This window comes from Squalius cephalus, assembly GCF_949319135.1.
Source record: "Squalius cephalus genome assembly, chromosome: 4".
Taxonomy (NCBI): domain Eukaryota; kingdom Metazoa; phylum Chordata; class Actinopteri; order Cypriniformes; family Leuciscidae; genus Squalius; species Squalius cephalus.
The window spans coordinates 9,784,532-9,807,127 of NC_137125.1; the positions used below are offsets into that span (position 1 = coordinate 9,784,532).

The window sequence follows — 22,596 nt, forward strand, 5'->3', positions numbered from 1 at the left end:
GTAATTTCAAAGCAGCTTTACAGAAAATGCATAATAATAATAATAATTCTTTACATTTATATAGCACTTTTTCTGAGACCTCAAAGCGCTTTACATAGAAGGGGGGAATCTCCTCAACCACCACCAATGTGCAGCACCCACCTGGATGATGCGATGGCAGCCATATTGCGCCAGAACGCCCACCACACACCAGCTTACTGGTGGAGAGGAGACAGTGATGAAGCCAATCAGTATATGGGGATGATTAGGAGGCCATGATGGACAGAGGCCCAAGGGGCAAATTTGGCCAGGATGCCGGGGTTACACCCCTACTCTTTTTCGAAGGACATCCTGGGATTTTTAATGACCACAGAGAGTCAGGACTTCGGTTTAACATATCATCCGAAGGATGGTGCTCTTTTGGCAGTATAGTGTCCTCGTATACCTAATACTAACACCTCTTCCAGCAGCACACACACACACACACACATGCACACACACACAGACACACACACAGGTTTCTATAGAGAATCATGAGATCCTTCATTTTAACAGGAATTGATCAACAAACTGTGATATTGATTCATTCTCTTGAATATGTGTCTTAATTCCCTTGACTTTAACTTTCTGTTCCTGTATTTCTTTCATTGTCGCTTCTAATTTTAACATCTTTGTCTTCTGATAACATCTTTAAATGTCTTTGTTTTATTTTCACAGCAATAGAGAGACAAAATAAAAGAGAGAGAAAACAAAGATAATAATAAAAAGATAAAGATCAATCCAGAAACCCCCACTAAAAGGTTTAGTACAGTACACAATATATTACAGCAGAAGCGTCTTTAATAACACACACATAACCCACAGCAGAGGAATCATGTTTTGAACAGATCCGAGAAGTTCAGATAAAACATCTCTGAATGTCTTAAACTGAGTTTAGAGTTGAAAGTCTAGTTTTGCTCGTATCATCCAGACATGTTTCAGTGATTCTCATTGTGTCTCATATTTCCTCTCTCTTCTCTGTGTATCATTGTCTGTTTCTCTTTATTTCACTGACAGAAGTTCAGCTGTGTTATTAATGTAATGAAGAGACAATAAGAGACTCTAGAACATCTCACTGTCACTGATTTATCATGCAGCTCAAAGCATTATGGGGAGTCTCTCATCAGTCTATTCTCATTCATCAACACAGTTTCACTGATGATCCAGAATAAAAAAGCCTAAACCCAGGATAGAGTGTGTGTGTGAATGTGGTCTGGACTGTGTGTATGAGGCTCAGTGTGTCAGAGACGCTGTAGAAGGACAGAGTTCCTGCACTGTGATCCACACACACTCCTATTCTACACACTCCTGTTCTCCTGCTGATGATGGGCTTTACAGGGAGTTCAGTCTCTATGTTATTGTGTGTGAATGTGTAACTGGAGGAAGAGCAGAACAAACTCCAGGACTGATCATTACGTCCAAACCCACACTCTTTACCCGATCCCTTCTTGCTGATGCTCTTATATGACACTGATATACACACACCTCTCCCACTCCACTGAATCTCCCAGTAACAGCGTCCACACACACTCTCTCTACACAACACCTGACGCACACCATCAAATCTGTCTGGATGATCAGGATACGGCTGAAGCTCTCTGTCAGTGCCAGTAATCACTCTGTTCCTCTCAGACAGACGGAGGTGTGTATTCACTGTGTTCAGATCCAGAGTGAACTGATGAGAATCTGATGAAGAGAAAACACACATCAGTGAATTACAGAAACTTTCTATTTTGAGTCTTCATTTCAGATCTGACTAGTTAATTTAGGATTGTAAGCAACCAATGATAATAAAGCACTAAAGAAATATCATTCTGTAACAGCTTTTGTCCTGAATGAGGTTCTGACTGAAATCGCCATGGTTACCAAACAGAAAAGATAGGATTCTTGTGTTCAAATATTTTTTTATGTAATCAGGAATTATGAAACTGTCTGATCTTTTACCGTTTTTTAATTGCTTTGCCACAATTTCCACAAGCAAGAATAACATATTCAAAACTCTTCGTACTAATATTACAACAGATCATCAGAAGTGTGTGTGTGTGTGTGTGTGTGTGTGTGTGAGAGAGAGAGAGAGAAAGTGTGTGTGTGTGTGTGTGTGTGTGTGAGAGAGAGAGAGAGAAAGACAAAGTGTGTGTGTGTGTGTGTGTGTGTGTGTGTGTAGACGTATGGGAGGCCGCATGGGACGAAACACATTGAAACACTTGCGTATTCACATTAGACTTGTACAGACATTTGAAACACTTGCGACACACACTGAAACACTTGCGATACACACTGAAACACTTGCGAAACACACTGAAACGCTTGCGATACACACTGAAACACTTGTGACACACTGAAACGCTTGCGATACACACTGAAACACTTGGGACACACACTGAAACGCTTGCGACACACACTGAAACACTTGCGACACACACTGAAACACTTGTGAAACACACTGAAACACTTGCGACACACACTGAAACACTTGTGACACACACTGAAACACTTGTGAAACACACTGAAACACTTGCGACACACACTGAAACACTTGCGATACACACTGAAACACTTGCGAAACACTGAAACACTTGCGATACACACTGAAACACTTGCAACACACACTGAAACGCTTGCGACACACACTGAAACGCTTGCGACACACTGAAACACTTGCAACACACACTGAAACACTTGCAACACACACTGAAACACTTGCGATACACACTGAAACACTTGCGAAACACACTGAAACACTTGCGAAACACACTGAAACACTTGCGACACACACTGAAACACTTGCAACACACACTGAAACGCTTGCGACACACACTGAAACGCTTGCGACACACACTGAAACACTTGCGACACACACTGAAACACTTGCAACACACACTGAAACACTTGCGATACACACTGAAACACTTGCGAAACACACTGAAACGCTTGCTCTACACACTGAAACACTTGCGAAACACACTGAAACGCTTGCGACACACACTGAAACACTTGCGAAACACACTGAAACGCTTGCGACACACACTGAAACACTTGCGACACACACTGAAACGCTTGTGAAACACTGAAACACTTGCGACACACACTGAAACACTTGCGACACACACTGAAACACTTGTGAAACACTGAAACACTTGCGACACACACTGAAACACTTGCGACACACACTGAAACGCTTGCGACACACTGAAACACTTGCGACACACACTGAAACGCTTGCGACACACACTGAAACACTTGCAACACACACTGAAACACTTGCGATACACACTGAAACACTTGCAAAACACACTGAAACACTTGCGACACACACTGAAACACTTGTGACACACACTGAAACGCTTGCGACACACACTGAAACACTTGCAAAACACACTGAAACACTTGCGAAACACACTGAAACACTTGCGATACACACTGAAACACTTGCGAAACACACTGAAACACTTGCGAAACACACTGAAACACTTGCGACACACACTGAAACACTTGCGACACACACTGAAACACTTGCAACACACACTGAAACACTTGCGACACACACTGAAACGCTTGCGACACACTGAAACACTTGCAACACACACTGAAACACTTGCAACACACACTGAAACACTTGCGACACACACTGAAACACTTGCAACACACACTGAAACACTTGCGAAACACACTGAAACACTTGCGACACACTGAAACGCTTGCGACACACTGCAACACTTGCAAAACACACTGAAACACTTGCGACACACACTGAAACACTTGCGACACACACTGAAACACTTGCAAAACACACTGAAACACTTGCGAAACACACTGAAACACTTGCAAAACACACTGAAACACTTACGACACACACTGAAACGCTTGCGACACACTGAAACACTTGCGAAACACACTGAAACACTTGCGACACACACTGAAACGCTTGCGACACACTGAAACACTTGCAAAACACACTGAAACACTTGCGAAACACACTGAAACACTTGCGACACACACTGAAACACTTGCGACACACTGAAACACTTGCAACACACACTGAAACACTTGCAACACACACTGAAACACTTGCGATACACACTGAAACACTTGCGAAACACACTGAAACACTTGCAAAACACACTGAAACACTTGCGACACACACTGAAACACTTGCGACACACACTGAAACGCTTGCGACACACACTGAAACGCTTGCGACACACACTGAAACACTTGCAACACACACTGAAACACTTGCAACACACACTGAAACACTTGTGATACACACTGAAACACTTGCGAAACACACTGAAACGCTTGCTCTACACACTGAAACACTTGCGAAACACACTGAAACGCTTGCGACACACACTGAAACGCTTGCTCTACACACTGAAACACTTGCGAAACACACTGAAACGCTTGCGACACACACTGAAACGCTTGCGACACACACTGAAACACTTGCGACACACACTGAAACACTTGTGAAACACTGAAACACTTGCGACACACACTGAAACACTTGCGACACACACTGAAACACTTGCGACACACACTGAAACGCTTGCGACACACACTGAAACGCTTGCGACACACTGAAACACTTGCGACACACACTGAAACGCTTGCGACACACACTGAAACACTTGCAACACACACTGAAACACTTGCGATACACACTGAAACACTTGCAAAACACACTGAAACGCTTGCGACACACACTGAAACACTTGCGACACACACTGAAACGCTTGCGACACACACTGAAACACTTGCAAAACACACTGAAACACTTGCGAAACACACTGAAACACTTGCGATACACACTGAAACACTTGCGAAACACACTGAAACACTTGCGAAACACACTGAAACACTTGCGACACACACTGAAACACTTGCGACACACACTGAAACACTTGCAACACACACTGAAACACTTGCGACACACACTGAAACGCTTGCGACACACTGAAACACTTGCAACACACACTGAAACACTTGCAACACACACTGAAACACTTGCGACACACACTGAAACACTTGCAACACACACTGAAACACTTGCGAAACACACTGAAACACTTGCGACACACTGAAACGCTTGCGACACACTGCAACACTTGCAAAACACACTGCAACACTTGCAAAACACACTGAAACACTTGCGACACACACTGAAACACTTGCGACACACACTGAAACACTTGCAAAACACACTGAAACACTTGCGAAACACACTGAAACACTTGCGACACACACTGAAACACTTGCGACACACACTGAAACGCTTGCGACACACTGAAACACTTGTGAAACACACTGAAACACTTGCGACACACACTGAAACGCTTGCGACACACTGAAACACTTGCAAAACACACTGAAACACTTGCGAAACACACTGAAACACTTGCGACACACACTGAAACACTTGCGAAACACACTGAAACACTTGCGACACACACTGAAACACTTGCGACACACACTGAAATGCTTGCGACACACACTGAAACGCTTGCGACACACACTGAAACGCTTGCGACACACACTGAAACACTTGCAACACACACTGAAACACTTGCGTGTTCATTTACATTTTTTTCTGAATGCTTAAACCCTAACCGTGATTCTTATAGCACAATTTCTAAAACTATTAATACTTATAGCAAAACCACTCACTGAATTTGCAAAACTAAAAGCACAAACACTGCTTTGCACTCAGTTTGCAATTTTGTAACACACACTTTGCAAAACTGTAGGTACAATCCACTGCACAGCACTCTTTTTGCGGAACTGTAAACACAACTAACTGCTTTACATTCAATTTCCAAATGATCAACACACTCCTAGCAAAACTATACAAATGTATGGCTATTATTTACACTATTTTGCCAACTGTCTGGCACACTGTCAGATGTGAAAACTGTTTTAGATTAATTAGTTCACTTTGCAATCAGCCTAAGCCACAGGTAAGCTGTCCGTGTGGAGTACAATGGAGGGAGCAGGAAGAGTGAGAAGAGTGAGAATTAGAGGCAGAGGAAGAGGACGTGGAGGTGAAAAAGTAGGAGGAAGAGGATGCAGAGGTGAAGAAGTAGGAGGAAGAGGATGCGGAGGTGAAGAAGTAGGAGGAAGAGGAGGAGGAAGAGGACCCGGAGGTGAAGAAGCGAGAGGGAGAGGACGACAAGGACAAGGAGGTGAAGTTAGAGGAAGAGGACAAGGAGGAGCAAGAGGAGGACGATGAGGGGGAAGAGGAAGGGTAAGAAGAGTAAGAAATAGAATTACTGATAACATCAGAGCTACAATAGTGGACCATGTAATCAACCATGGAATGACCCTGAGGGAAGCTGGCCAACGGGTTCAGCCTAACTTGAGCCGCTACACTGTAGCAAGCATCATAAGGACATTTCGAAATGAGAATCAGTTAGTACAGTCACTTTGCACTAAGTTTTGTAGCACTGCCATACTCTAATGTGAAACACAACAATACCATACATGTAAAAATACTGAAATTGTTACTTTACAGAATTGCTAGACATCCAGATGCTGGGGGCAGAGGAAGAATGTTCACTGCAGAACAAGATGCCATGGGTCATGAGCTGCTTTTTGTGGATGAGGCAGGTTTTAACCTCACTAAAACAAGGAGACGTGGCAGGAACATTATTGGACACCGTGCCATAATCAGTGTCCCAGGACAACGTGGTGGTAACATAACTATGTATGCAGCTATAAGTCAAAATGGTATTGTTCACCATCATGCAACTCTAGGCCCATATAACACTGCACACATTATTACATTCCTGGAAACCTTACATGACATGCTCACTAGTGTTCAGAGACCAGAGCAGACCAGATACGTCATCATATGGGACAATGTTAGTTTCCATAGGGCTGCTTTGGTCCGCAACTGGTTTACAGATCACCCACTCTTCGCTGTACTCAACCTCCCCATACTCTCCATTCTTGAATCCAATTGAAGATCTTCTCTGCCTGGCGCTGGGAGGTCTATGACCGGCATCCCCATCAACGCATAGCCCTTTTACAGGCAATGGAGGAGGCATGTGGGGATATTGACCAGGCATCATGTCAGGCCTGGATACGCCATTCCAGAAGATATTTTCCTCGGTGCCTTGGACTGGAGGACATTGCATGTGATGTAGACAAAGTTTTGTGGCCGGACCCAGAGAGACGACACGATGTAGACTGTTTTTTTTTTTTTTTTAGTGAAATTACTATTTTGTGTTTTGACTTGGAAAAAAACACTTGTGTTTGTTTTGATGTGTGTAAATAAACTCCAATACTTGAAGTTTGGATCCCTGTATGTTTACAGAACTATGACAAAAGTATGACCTCAAACTGACATAGCCTACCTTGTGCACAGTGAAAGCAAAAGCCAGATGTGTTTTTTATTCATACCATCAGTGTGTCGTTGCCGCATTGTGTGCTTACTAATGTGATGGCTTGTGTTAACTGTTTGATACGAAAATACAATTTTTACGAAGGTTTGAAGAGTTAAGCAAGGTTTATTAGCTTTTGCAAGAGAACTACAATGTTTTGCTGATTTGGTGAAAGGTTTTCTTATTTGTGTGTAGAGTTTTGCAAAAATAGCCAATAGTTACAAAAAATGTGCTTAAGCCATCAGAAAAAACTGTAATTACACGTTCCTCATATTAAGCCCTTGATTCAGGGAACAGGGAAATATTTTACCACTCCAAACGCCATCTTTATATTAAAAAAAAAAAAAAAAGTTTATTAAATGCAAAGTTTTTCATTTTAAAAGCATTTATAAATTCAGTTCATATTTCCAACAAACGCAATTCAGAACCATTTCCCCGCCCATAAGCGGTGATATAGTCTACATAAATAAGTTCATAAATAAAAATATAAAAATGCACATATTAATTATAATAATAATATAAACAAATACAACACTTAGCCTATCACAGATAAACGCCCAACGCTGGTTTCAGTTTTGCTTTAAATAAAATAGTTTAGGCTTTAAAATAAATATTGTTTGTCGGCTAATTAATTCTACAATAATGTATGTTTATTTTATAAGCTACTGAGCCTATATTTTTCATTTTTGTTTTGCATTGAATACCATTTAAAGGATTTGTTGTGGAAACTGCTGTGCCATCCTCTAATACAGTAGTTCCCAAAGTGGGGGTCAGCGGGGGGTCGCGAGATGATTTACAGAAACTTAATTTTTTTTTTATATGTTAAAAAAGGTTGTAATGATGCGAGTATAAATTTAGGATAATTTAAATAAACTGGAAATAAAACTTTATTTGCTCCGATTAATTATGACAGTGTGACGGTGTCAATCACAATTTACAGCACAACAACATGCGCTAGCTAGCTAGATGCACATTTGGTGTTTTGCTAAACAGCGATCGGTCTATTTTGAGATCTAAACTTGATAAAAAATGAAACGGTGGTTATTAACATCACAAGAGAACGAGAAGGGAGCAGAGATGCCTGCTGATGAGAGAGCGGGATCAGCAGAAAATACAGAGGGCAGAGAAGAGGATGAGCCGCCAGGACTACCCTCCACCTCTGGAAGGGCAGCCCGCCAAACCCGTGGCCCGCAAATGGACCATCCCTCCTCGAAAGCCAGAAAATACAGAGAGGAATACATAAACTATGGTTTCACGTGCATTGTTATAAATCAGGTACAACACCCTCAATGCGTTGTGTGCTCCGAAGTCCTCGCACATGAAAATGCAAAGACACCTGAACACCAAACACCCCAGCCTCACAGATAAACCTACTGACTTTTTCCGCAGAAAGGAGAAACTAAACTAAACTCCCCACTAAAGCTCAGAAGGCTTCATATGAAGTGGCATATTTAATTGCACAGACCAAAAAGCCACACACCATTGGAGAAACTTTAATCAAACCAGCAGCAATAGTTATGAGTCGCGTCATGCATGGAGATAAACTGGCCGCTGAGCTGGAACAAGTGCCGCTCTCTGATAGGACTGTATCCCGCCGCATTACAGACATGGCTCAGGATATCAAGTGTCAACTGATTGACAGAGTGAAGAAGAGTGGGAGGTACGCCTTACAACTGGATGAATCCACAGACGTGTCCAGCACCGCTCAACTCCTTGTATTTGTCAGATATATTTTTGAGGGGAAACTAAATGAGGAAATGTTATTTTGTATGCAACTGGAGGGATCATGCACGGGCGAGGACATTTTCAATAAGCTGGACAGCAAACTTAAAGATGAAGGACTATCTTGGGGCGAGTGCATATCAGTGTGCACAGACGGAGCTGGGGCAATGCTGGGAAAAAAGAAAGGACTAAAGGCACGAGTCCTCCAAGTTGCACCTCATCTCAATTTCACGCACTGCATCATACACAGAGAAGCCCTCGCGTGCAAAACCCTGAATGCGGAGTTTAAACATGTTCTTGACACTGCTGTGAAGATTGTTAATTACATAAAATCACGTCCACTGAACACACGACTGTTTTCCACTCTCTGTAATGAAATGGGATCAGAGCACAAAGGCCTGCTCCTACACACAGAAGTCAGGTGGCTGTCGCGAGGAAATTTGCTGAGACGCCTGTACGAGCTGCGGGATGAGGTGCGCATTTTCCTCACAGACCAAAGATCCCCACTTGCTGAGCATCTGTCTGATGCTGACTGGGTGACAAGACTGGCATAATTATTTGTCATGTATTTTTGAAAAACTCAACGGACTAAATGTGTCCCTGCAAGGTGAAAACACAAACATCTTGTACCTTAATGATAAAGTGCAGGCATTTGCGAGAAAGCTAGTGCGTTGGAGAGAGAGAGTGGAAATGGGACGCATAGACATGTTTTCTGAACTGGAAGAATTGCACTCAGTGTTAACAGCATCAAGGCGTCTATTACGGCTCACCTTCAGTCCCTTTTGGATCACTTTCATAAGTATTTCCCTGAAGGAGACGCTCCCGACCAATATGACTGGATAAGGTCACCATTTAATGTAACCACGGCAAATCATCTGGCGTCAGATATGGAAGATGCGCTGATAGAACTTTCAACCGATCGAACCCTGAGGACGGCATTTGACGGCAAGACGCTGGATGAGTTCTGGGTTTCTGTCGCGCTGGAATATCCACAGTTGTCGAAAGCCGCGTTGGATGTACTCATGCAATTTGGCTCAACGTATTTATGCGAAAAGACATTCTCCGCGCTGCCTTACATTAAGAATAAACACAGGTCACGGCTTAACGTGGAAGATGATCTGCGGGTGGCGATCTCCAAAATTGAACCTAGAGTGGACCTGCTTTGCTCCGCGCACAGCGCCCATCCATCACATTAGGCGTTTTTTCTGAATACAAAGTTATTGTTGTATGCATGTTATAGGCAGCTTGTTCGTATTCTGTCTGTAAGCATTTCACAGTTATGGATGTATTTGTTTTTGTCCATAATTTGTTAATAAAATAGTCGCGGGTCGTCAGCAGTCTAATATTGGGGGTCGCGGTCTGAAAAGTTTGGGAACCCCTGCTCTAATAGAAAGCCACGTTAAGCGTTTCCTTTATAATAATGGGTTTCCATGGGAGGAAAACTCTTAACGTGTAATTAAATGCGTTTTATTCTGGGCTCATCTGCTTTTATGTACATAGTATGGTTTATTAATAAGGTGTGTACAGAATTTGATCTTTTAATATCACTGTCTCTTAAGCCACGTTAATAGTTTTTCACGTTAAGCGTTAGCATGTCCTGCTACTATTTGCTTCAGCTTTTCGAACGTATGATAAATATATTCGAATGTATTCGAATGTAGAAGTGTCACAAGTGTTTCAGTGTGTATCGCAAGTGTTTCAGTGTGTATCGCAAGTGTTTCAGTGTGTGTCGCAAGTGTTTCAGTGTGTCGCAATCATTTCAGTGTGTGTCGCAAGCGTTTCAGTGTGTGTCGCAAGTGTTTCAGTGTGTCGCAAGTGTTTCAGTGTGTGTCGCAAGTGTTTCAGTGTGTTTCGCAAGTGTTTCAGTTTCAAATGTTTTAGTGTGTGTCGCAAGTGTTTCAGTGTGTGTCGCAAGTGTTTCAGTGTGTTTCGCAAGTGTTTCAGTGTGTGTCGCAAGCGTTTCAGTGTGTGTCGCAAGTGTTTCAGTGTGTGTTGCAAGTGTTTCAGTGTGTGTCGCAAGTGTTTCAGTGTGTTTCACAAGTGTTTCAGTGTGTTTCGCAAGTGTTTCAGTGTGTGTTGCAAGTGTTTCAGTGTGTTTTGCAAGTGTTTCAGTGTGTCGCAAGCGTTTCAGTGTGTGTCGCAAGTGTTTCAGTGTGTATCGCAAGTGTTTCAGTGTGTGTTGCAAGTGTTTCAGTGTGTGTCGCAAGTGTTTCAGTGTGTGTCGCAAGTTTTTCAGTGTGTTTCACAAATGTTTCAGTGTGTGTCGCAAGTGTTTCAGTGTGTGTCGCAAGTGTTTCAAATGTCTGTACAAGTCTAATGTGAACACGCAAGTGTTTCAATGTGTTTCGTCCCATACGGCCTCCCATATAGACGTACATTTTCGTGGTCCTGCTGTAATCCTGATCTCTCCTCCATGATCCACACTACAAAACACACAAAGTGACAGTTAATCAGTAACACTCACACACACACACACACACACACACATACTCTCTTCTCTTTGTTTCTCTCACACATACACTATCTCTGTCTCTCTCTCTCTCTCTCTCTCTCTCACACACACACACACACACACACTCTATCTCTCTCTCTCTCTCACACACACACACACACACACACACACACAACACACAACACACACACACACACACACACACACACACACACATATTCACCTGATGTCTCTCAGGCTGTGACACACACACACACACATACACACACACACACACACACACACACACACACACACGAACACATTCACCTGGTGTCTCTCAGGCTGTGGCACACACACACACACACACACACACACACACACACACACACACACACACACACACACCTGGTGTCTCTCAGGCTGTGACACACACACACACACACACACACACACATTCACCTGGTGTCTCTCAGGCTGTGACACACACACACACACACACACACACACACACACAATCACTATCTCTCTAGTATCAAATGTCTGTATATTAAGCACTTGTGTACTGTGAACATACAGTGACCCAACGGCAAAAGCCAGAAAGGTCAGAGTAAAAAACTGTAGATGAAAAGCATGTTCCAGTCATTCTGCAGTTGAGCAACTGCAGAATCACGGTCAGTGAGAGAGAGTGATTCTGCTTCAGCATCATGTCTTCATGTTGGGTTCAGACTGAGGACTTTATTCACATCACAGACACTGTCATCTCTGCAGGAGAAGGGAAAAACCCTGAAGCAGATCCAGCCTTGACCACACTATACACACCTGATCTTCCTCATCCTCCTCTTACACACCTGATCCTCCTCATCCTCCTCTTCTTCCTCTTACACACCTGCTCTTCCTCATCCTCCTCTTACACACCTGATCTTCCTCATCCTCCTCTTACACACATGATCTTCCTTATCCTCTTACACACCTGCTCTTCCTCATCCTCCTCTTCCTCTTACACACCTGATCTTCCTCATCCTCCTCTTCCTCCACTTACACACCTGCTCTTCCTCATCCCCCTCTTCCTCCTCTTACACACCTGCTCTTCCTCATCCTCCTCTTCCTCTTACACACCTGCTCTTCCTCATCCTCCTCTTACACACCTGCTCTTCCTCATCCTTCTCTTCCTCTTACACACCTGCTCTTACTCATCTTCTTCCTCTTACACACCTGCTCTTCCTCATCCTCCTCTTCCTCCTCTTACACACCTGCTCTTCATCCTCCTCCTCTTCCTCTTACATACCTGCTCTTCCTCCTCTTACACACCTGCTTTTCCTCATCCTCCTCTTACACACCTGCTCTTCCTCATGAATACAAATTTATTTTGTAGGAAAATCATTGAAATGGTTTGTGATTAATATCCTGTTGTTTGTTGTATTTTCTTTGTCTTTGTGGGTTTTGGTTCTTTTGCTGTTGTAGGCTGTCAGGACCTCTGAAATAACTGAAATCATTTTGCAAAGTGATATGGAACTGTAATGCAGTCAAGACCTGCCTAGAACTACTTTACCTGTGCGTTTACTGTAAATAATTACACACCTTATAATGTTTGTCAGTCAATCAGAATGAAGCATTCAGCAGCCCTGTAGCATAGCTAGAGCTAAACTTCTGTAAATTCTCAATAAGAACGTTTGTAAATGTAGTAATGTGAGTAATAAGTGAAGATTGAAATGCTGTTTTTGGAGTTGTTTAATCAATCTTCATGCTCTACATACTTGAGTTTATCCAGTCTGTAGTTTGGATCCTCCAGTTTATCAGTGAGCAGCTTGACTCCTGAATCTCCTGGGTGATTGTAGCTCAGATCCAGCTCTCTCAGGTGTGAGGGGTTTGAACTCAGAGCTGAAGACACATAACCACAGCCTTCCTTTGTCACCATACAGCCAGACAATCTACAAAGACATACAGCAACAGTCCACATGGCATTAGTTTGGCAATCAGACGTTACTATCACACAGTGATCTTGGCTGCATTTCCCAAAAGAATCAAAGTATGAATGACTATATTTTTTTTCAAAATTTCTGTTTTGAATTGAAAATATATCATTTACATTTAGACAAGAAACATTAACAGTCATACAAAAAACAGTGAATGTGTGCATATTTCAAAATAAATAATTATTTGCAAGTATTTCAAATGCATTAATTTACAATGAATTCTAATAAATTCTTCATTTCCCTTAAATATCTTTAAATCTGTTTATTGATCTTTCACAATAATACCAGGATACATATACAGGAGAACAATGAAAAAGATATGAAGCTCATAACATCTCTCAGCCAGTCATCAAAAGATGGAGGGAGATTTTGTTTCCACAGCAGAAGAATGCGCCGTCTAGCTAATAATGTTGAGAAGGCAAAAGCCTTTGCAGCATTTCTAGACAAGCCAGTGACCATTGAGCCATTTAGAGAAAGTTAAAAATTGCAACCAAAGGGCAAGGCTCAATTTGTCTCTTTGTCACTGAAGAAAAACAATTAAAGATTGATAGCCAAAAAGAAGTTAACGATGGACATAACCAAAACATATGTAATAAATCAGTCTCATCATCAAATGTGAGGCATAGATCCGACTCTCACGGTTGTCTAATAAAAGAGAGAGAGGAAGTGGAGATGGAGGAAATCAGCCTGTATATCGTAGACAATGCACCCCTTTTATCTAAGGCTACTTCAAGAATCTGATCAAGCAAAGATTTTGGCGGGAGATTCGGAAAGTCAGGGAATGAATTTAACAAAATTTCTGAGCTGCAAATATCTAAAAAAAATTGTGCACAAGAGAGAGAATTTTTTTTTTCAATTATAAAAAGCTGGAAAAAAACATTATCAATGTAAATATCATTGACAGCCAAAATTCCTGCTCTCTGCAAAATATTAAATGCTTTGTCATTAAGTCAGGGGGGGAATAAAGGGTTAAGGTTTATAGGTGAAGACACTGGGAAGCGCTGAAGGCAAAAATGGGTTCGGAATTGAGACCAAATCCATAAAGATTGTCGGACAATAGAATTGGCGTAAGGACAGCGCGAGATGGCAGTAAGAGGACCACACAATAGTGTGGCAGGCGAGACTGGGGAGCAGGAACCCTCTTCAATACCGACCCAAGCCGGGACCCAGTCACTGAGCCAGAAATGACTCTGAAACCAGAACAATGTAGAGTGTATATTTGCTGCCCAGTAGTAAAATAAGAAATAAGGAAGGGCAAGCCCACCCTCAAGCTTTGGTTTCTGAAGTATTTCTCTACGGATTCTGGCTGGTCCTTTGATCCCAAAAAATCCCATTCTTGCTCTCAGGCTTCCAAAGTCAAACCAAAGACACACACAGAGGAAATAAATAATAGTGTACAAATGTATAACTAAATTACTTATTTTCTAAATAATAAAATCTTCAACACCGACCAGCGAGTAAAATCTTTCCGCACTCGTTGGAGCAGCATGGTAAAATTAGCCTTGAAAAGATCTATGCACTTACGTGTAAATATTAATCCTAAATATTTAAAACTATGGGAAGCAACTTTAAACATTGAAGCACTCGTTGGTAAATCAGAAATTGAAAAATTTATTGGATATAACTCACTTTTATTTATATTCAATTTATAACTGGAGAAGAGGCTAAACAAATTAATAATTCTCAAAACTTTGGGTAAAGAAACCGGATCAGAGATATAGAGCAACACATCATCGGCATATAAATAAATGTTGTGAACAGCACCAGCTCTCCTAATTCCCTGTATGGCCGGCTCACTAAGAATGGCAATTGCCAAGGGTTCAATTACCAATACAAAAAGCATTTGTCAAAATCAAAGAAATACAAGAATGGTTGGAGGCAGGCAACCATTATTAATGGAGTCTAATCTAGACTAAAAACACATATCTTTGGCCCAGTATACAGATAACAAATTATAGACTTCTATAATTCAATATTAGGCTGCATAGATTAGGTCAGCCGAAACCGGGAACACTTCCCATAAATCCTGATGTGCTTGTTAAATCATAAGAAGGATGGCGTCTACGCTAATATTACATAATGAATATATTGGGGAGGAATATAAAAGTTTTATCCAGGATATGAACGTGTTGCCAAAACCGAATTTCTGTAGCACACAGAAAAGGTAATCCCATTCCACCCGATCAAAGCCTCCCGCGGCGGTAAATTGCGGGTGTGTATTTGTGGTCAATGTGGTCTGTGGTCAATGCAACAACATGAACCTCCCGGAGCTTCAAGCGATCTGAGATCGAATCTCAGTGTAGCCAACAGTGTTCATGTTTTTTCCGTTCCTGATGCTTAAATATGTATCTATTCTGTTTATTAAAGTCAAGCATCTTGTTTAATTATCAATTGTACATTACAACATAAATTTGAATCATTCACAAAATTGAGATGACTGACAGTGATACCCGGCCATAGCAACAGAAGACATTTTTGTCAAAACAGATCGAACAAATCAGAAAAAATACTTTCAATACAGTATTGCTTTCAATTAAAAAAATAAACAATGAAAATTTAAAATAAAAATAAAATTAAGTTTGAAAACCCATCGCACATTTCAAGGTATAAATAAAGTGTCGGGACAGTTTATTTATTTAAAACAGGGTTGCATCGATAGAGTTTATTCCCTTTGCGATGCAAAATAAGAAACACAGAATCTTATTCTTGCAACATTTAAAATTTCTATTGTCAAAGAAATTGCAGCTAAGTTAAAAAATTAAAACGGTACAAAACGAAAATAGTTCAAAGCAACATAAATTAAGAACAGGCGTTTTTCTTTGCCTATCTCTCGTGCTGGATCTTTTTTTAGTACGTTTCTTTTGTCTCCCTCACTGCGCGCGCCGGGTCTTTCTCGAAATTAAACATTTCAGGGTAAAAACACACCATACAGCTGATAATACTGTATATGTCGCTGCGTGTCATCCACACAAATCACGAAAGAAAAAATTGTAACAAATAGCCTTGTTGCTTCAAAAATACAGCATGCCTTGCTGAATTCACCTTAAAATGAGATTGATCGCGAATTAAAGAGCTCTGTATCTGCTAAATTGAAATTGTGTGTGGAAAACCTTTAAATACAATAAATAAAACTACAATATTTATAATTTAGGGCCTACATATAGACTTTTGGAGATTTATCCTTAAAAGAATTTTGCCTTTGCCTGCTCATCAGACTGCTATCCGACACTCTCCATATGAAAGACGGAACATTAACACCTCTTGTCCTGCACCCCCACGATAAAGCAACTACTGCGTTCTCCAAACCCCCCACAGGCTATCTGAGTTTGAGACTGAAAAACAAAGAGTTTGCAATTCACACTTAACCCTCTGAGGTCGGCAATCACGCCGGCGTGATCTGCTCGCTTTTTTCCTTATCAGTTGAATTGAGAACCGAAATACTCTTTTGACTTTGATTTTACAAACAAGTTTCATACATCAATCGATTCAGTTAAATGTGTATTATTTTTGTGTATACTCACAATAAAAACAAAGTGTTGTGCTTTTTGCCAAATAAAGAAAAATAAACACGAAGCGAGTTCTGCCTTCCCTCTGTCAGTGAAGTCCATTCTGAAACGCGTCCAAAAATGAACTGTAACTCAGTGAATACTCAGTCAATCAGGCATACAGACGCACAGGCATGAAGCTTGGAGTCTCTTCTTTTAAATGAAGTAATTTATATAAAAAAACAATATTCTCAGTTCATGTAATCTGTAAGAAAAGAGCGAGATGTCAGTCGTTCTCATCTCATCTAATTTCTTTTAATGTGACTCCGCCCACGGAGAGCGCGCACTATTCAAACGCAAATGACTGAGGTAATCCACGCAAACCTGTGAATGCCCCCATATCAGCTCGAGAAAACACAAGTTTATTCAGATCATTACTTGTTTACACCGTCTCGCAGCGCTGTGAGGAATAATAATAATGGAAAATGTACCTCAGAAGTGCGGGTATTTCGAGGAGCAAGGATCCGACTGAGCTGAGAATACTGTAGTAAGTTTTTTTTCCTTCTCAAGTGAATCGTGTTTCTGTTTGTGAATGAATGAACGGCAGAGATGCGCGCTGTTTACCACAGCTCGCAAAAAGACAGTTTAAATTTAAATCGCTTGTGTGAATGAATGATGATGTTTTAGCAAACTGTATTGCTATACTGAGATGAGTAAAAATCGACTGAAATATGTTGAAATAAATTGTAGGCTATTTGTATAAGCAAATTAACATTTATATGCCCTAATATTTCATAAAAACAACGTTACAGTCAGGCAAAATATGAAAGACAACATTTTGTTGACTAGATTTGGGTACAGTTTTTACTGTAGAATATACTGCCACATCAAATAAGCTTTTGTTTAGCAATTTCTGCTCATATGTTATATATATATATATATATATATATATAATACTATTTTTGTCAAAAATACAGTCATCAACTAAGATGTTAGATGTTCCAATGTTGGCTATATTCAAACTAATGAATACATATGATAAAATGTAGGCCTATAATATTTTTTTTTACAAAGAAAGAGTACACTTGAAATATTGTTGAAATTGTAATTATTGTTGTAATTGTAACCTTTTTAATAAAATAGCAAAACATATTTACAAGATAGATGTAAGCAAAATCTTAAATGGTCAATATAAGTCTTCTTCTAAATATATCTTTTGTCCTTGCATTGTGGCTCAGTCAGTGTCACACCTGAATGAATGGCTCATTATGCAGAGTGGGTGGGACATTGTATTCTCAGGTGTAAACCACTCCTTGTTCACGCCCCCCTAGCATATTGGCTTTCCAAGCAAAACCTGTTTTACACAATTTAAATCAATGTATTGTTTTATGTGAACGATAAAGCAAGACTATTTTCACATAATTTTGAAGCCAGAACTCGAAGCGACAACATCCATTAGTCAAAAGTCTTGTGGACACATATTTATTATGAGTTTTGTGGTCTTATTTCAGCAACTTTCATTTAAATTTTTTCCAATAACCACGCATAAACATTATTCTCTTAAAAATACAAACATCTACATACATGATGCTCACATATTATGGTAGCCCTGTTTGTGCTATATAGAGTGAATTTACACCTTTGCCATTAAAGCTGCACTATGCAAGAATTGTACCTTAATATAACAGCTTCAAAGTCATTTCGGTGGTAAACAAACTCCTAGTAGGGCGAATAATCCTGGTAGTAAAGCTCGGGGGGGACGCCTCTGGAAAAACCAGCAATGCAAGTTTGAGAGAGGCGCCCCCGACAAATCTCGCGAGAACACGACTTGCTTTACGGCAACGATGTCACACACATCAACAACAACATGAAGCACGAAGACACTTGCGCGCATTTCAGACGTGATTCTTGGAAGACTCGACGATGGAAAAAAACAAAGAAAGCGCAGTCGGAAGAGTGTAGGAAAAGGAAGAGAGAATCTGACTGTGTGAGGAACCGGACAAGAGTCCCATAGTCCCACTCGGTCAGGCTTTCACTCGTTGGCGCGAGCTAAAAAGCAGCACTGGATGCAACAGCGATGCTGACCTGGCGATCTTGTTGATGGACTAGTAGCCTAAGTAAATCTCTTTTTTGGAAACGACGCTGTTGAAGTTGATTCCTGCGATTATCATGAGAACAGTTGTCAATATCTCACACAATTATCAGGACATAAATAAGCCTAGAGGTTGTAAATAGTGTAAACGAGCACAATTTACAAACTATCACAAACAGGACAAGCGGTCAGTGGACGCGGCGAGAGCGCGCAAGTGATTTTTCTAAATACACCAGTTCTGCTGTTATTCAGTGTTTCATTTGACTCAAGGTAAGCCTATCTTCGATTCTCTGCTTATTTTTAATTTTTACCTTCTCACAAATCCGTATTTTATCTAGACGCGTTATAACTTAAATAACAGCCGCGAGTGAAAATTATTATTGCAGTTTAATTGCACTGAAATATTGCCTGCTAGCAGCTAGTTTCGATTTGGGCCATTTTCGCTGTTTTTGCTTAATTGCTCGCCGAGACAGCAACTGTAGAAAGATATAAATACTAGGAGATTCAGATCACAAACAGGACAAGCGGTCAGTTAGTGGACGCGGCGAGAGCGCGCAAGTGGTTTTTCTAAATACACCAGTTCTGCTGTTATTCAGTGTTATTTTTGACTCAAGGTAATTAGCCTATCTTGGATTCTATGCTTATTTTTCATTTTCTTTCAGTCTTCAACTCTCTAGTCTACCCCCAGCTGAAAACCCATCTCTTCCGTGAGCACTTGAAACGCAAGTGAAAGCGCTCTGAAAGCGCATAAGACTTTCAAACTTTCACAGAGACCTCAAAACAGAAAGCACAAAGCCTTTCTTTAAAACGAATTTCGTTTTGTATTAATTGTATCTTAATTTTAATAAATTAACCAATTTCCTGGATTTACATAAAAAGTATAGGCTAGCAATCACTGAACTGGAGATCATCATGAACCGAACCGTAGCCTCGCCTCACACAGGCCTAAAAAATGTGAAATATATTTACAGAAAGCTGATTCTAAACAAAACCATCCAAAACAAAATAAAACTATGTAGCCTAATAAATGTGCATTTCTCCGGTGCGTTCACTAGCCTACTGCGAAGATCACGAGTCAATCGTCAACTTCATCTTTGCAGCCGACACAGAAATTAATAAACAACTAAAATGTCTTATTTCAATATTTTACATATTCATAATTATTACTTTTGCTGGTTCTCTGAGGCAGCTTTTTATGTTTATTGCGTTTTGGAAAAGACCTCTTCACATACAAACACGTTTCACCAAGGCACAGCGGCCCTTCAGCACATAAGAAAAAAAGCACGGACTTACTAATTACGAAACTTTGATGTGGTTGAACAGGTGAAACAGTCACAAATTCCACTGCAACTCAAACCTTCTCAGTATGAGTTATGAAGGAAGAGAACAGCATTACAGTTTTCAGCGCGTCTTCCTCTGATTGCTGTGTTGTGACTGAATTTACGACAGTGCAAGTATTCCACAGCGACTCTAGGGGTCGTTGTTTGACAAAAACACAATTCCTGCATAGTGCAGCTTTAACCCCTTAAACCCTGAGGCCATTTTTGGAGTTGTTTTGTCTGAGTGACACACAAAAAAAGTAAAGACTCATAACTTCAAAACTATAGCAAGGAGAGTCAAAAGGTAGGTATCGTTTGAAAGAACACTTTTCAATTTTTTTGAAAATATAAATTACATTACATTTGGACATTCTCCTGCCGAGAAACTGCTGATAAAAGACAAAAAATATATATAATTTGTATAATGATAATGCATATCTTTCTTATTTGACATGGAATAACTCAGGAAGGAAATAAGGTAGGAGGAAAAGGAGGAGGAAGTCCCTCTACATATGAGCTGCATCTGGATAAAATTTTGTGGTGATTGGATAAAGCAATCAAAAGTTATAGCATTTGGAACCAAGATAGCCTTTTTGTTGAGACCTTGACGCCCCTCAAGGGCATTTTTAAAATTGTTTCACCATGAAGAATATCTTGTCATAAAAGCAATAGATTAAGTTAATTTTGGGCTCATTTTAATTGTATTAATATGCTGTAAAAAATGAAGTGCAATTTTCAACGATTTTTGAATGTTTCATGAGATGTATGATGTTTTTGACACATTGCAGTACATAGTACAAAAAAGTATTTTATAGATTATGAAAAAAAATATTCTATTTATCAGCAAATAACTCAGCAATACTTAGGAGTTTTTCAAATTGGCTACATTCACTTTAAAGTTCAGACTCTAAGCTTTCAAATGACACCAATTTTCTTTGAATCAAGGCAATATTTTTGAAAAATATGATAATGAATATTTTCGCAGCTAGGTGGCGTCTGAGGGGCGTCTGCGGGCGGTACACTCCGGTTTAGAGAGACTAGTCAGCACTCGTTCAGAGTTGATCGAAGTGGTTAGATGCTTTAAAAAGCTGAGATTCTAAGCTTTAATATGATCCATATTTTGTGTTATTCCACGTTTGAAAACGAGCACGGACGGTTCCGGGAAAACACTTTGCACCCCGGAAGGATGAGAGACTTGTTTTTTAGCCAAGTATGCATCACTTCGTGAGGAATATCTCGTGATCAAAGCAATGGATTATGTTGTGTTTGGGCTTTTTGTAATCGTGAGAATCTGCTGTCAATAAAGATGTGTGATTTTTCACAATCCATGCATGTTTAATTGAGTTATGAGCTGAAACGTCACATCAAAACAACATCGCATCACTGCTTCATAGATCCGCCTGTGGTATTTTTTTGTGTTAGAACGCCATGAGGGATATCTTTAGATCTGAGTGATGGATTATGGTGAGTTTGGGCTCTTTTTAATCTTAACAATCTCCTGTAAATAATGATGTGCCATTTACCACAATTGATGCATGCTTCATTGAGTTATGAGTTAAAATGCGACAAGTGCTACATCTATAATAAATGTTCTATGCGTGCCGATGGGGGTATATATATATAGACATATATATATATATAAATATATATATATAGAGAGAGAGAGAGAGAGAGATATTATTGCTAGTTTTTGGAAAAGTTTGAGTAGATTTTGAGAGTAGTTTAGGAGTAGTGTAGATAGTTTAGGTAGTTTTTTGTGGAAGGAAAATGAAGCGAATGTTTTTGGTCTCATTGTTGACAGAAACTGTTTTGAGGAGTGGCACAGATAAAAAAAAAAAAAAACACCTTATATTCGTTGTAAATAGTTGTATGTATAGTTTGATTTTGTGTTCATTTTTCCTTTTGTATAGTATATTTGCACTTTTTAGGAACCCCTCTTACTCAAGGAATAAAAGCCCTGTAATGTAGCTGTCTGTGTAATTGTACATGAAGTGTTTTGTAGAGTTTCTAAGCAAAAAAGAAAAGAAAAAACGCCTATTTTTTGCTGTATATAGTTTGATTTTATCTCAATTTTACCTTTTTTATGTTGTATTTGCACTAATTGGGAACCCTCATACTCTGGGAATGCAAGGCCTTAAATATAGCTCTCTGTATAATTGTGTGCATAAACT

At 40.2% G+C, this 22,596-nt stretch overlaps 1 protein-coding gene across 1 annotated transcript in view; it reads right to left on the minus strand.

The window, feature by feature from the left end:
* Positions 1-899: 899 nt before the first annotated feature.
* The window catches only part of LOC307157613 (protein NLRC3-like), a gene marked incomplete at its 5' end in the record, with an annotated part of 32,412 nt that continues 10,715 nt past the window's right edge, over positions 900-22,596 (minus strand). The window contains 3 exons of the mRNA XM_079869541.1: positions 900-1,704; positions 11,499-11,545; positions 13,311-13,484. Of these exons, the coding sequence (XP_079725667.1) occupies positions 1,160-1,704; positions 11,499-11,545; positions 13,311-13,484 (766 nt within the window). The 3' untranslated portion in view covers positions 900-1,159. The remainder of the gene's footprint in view (positions 1,705-11,498; positions 11,546-13,310; positions 13,485-22,596) is intronic.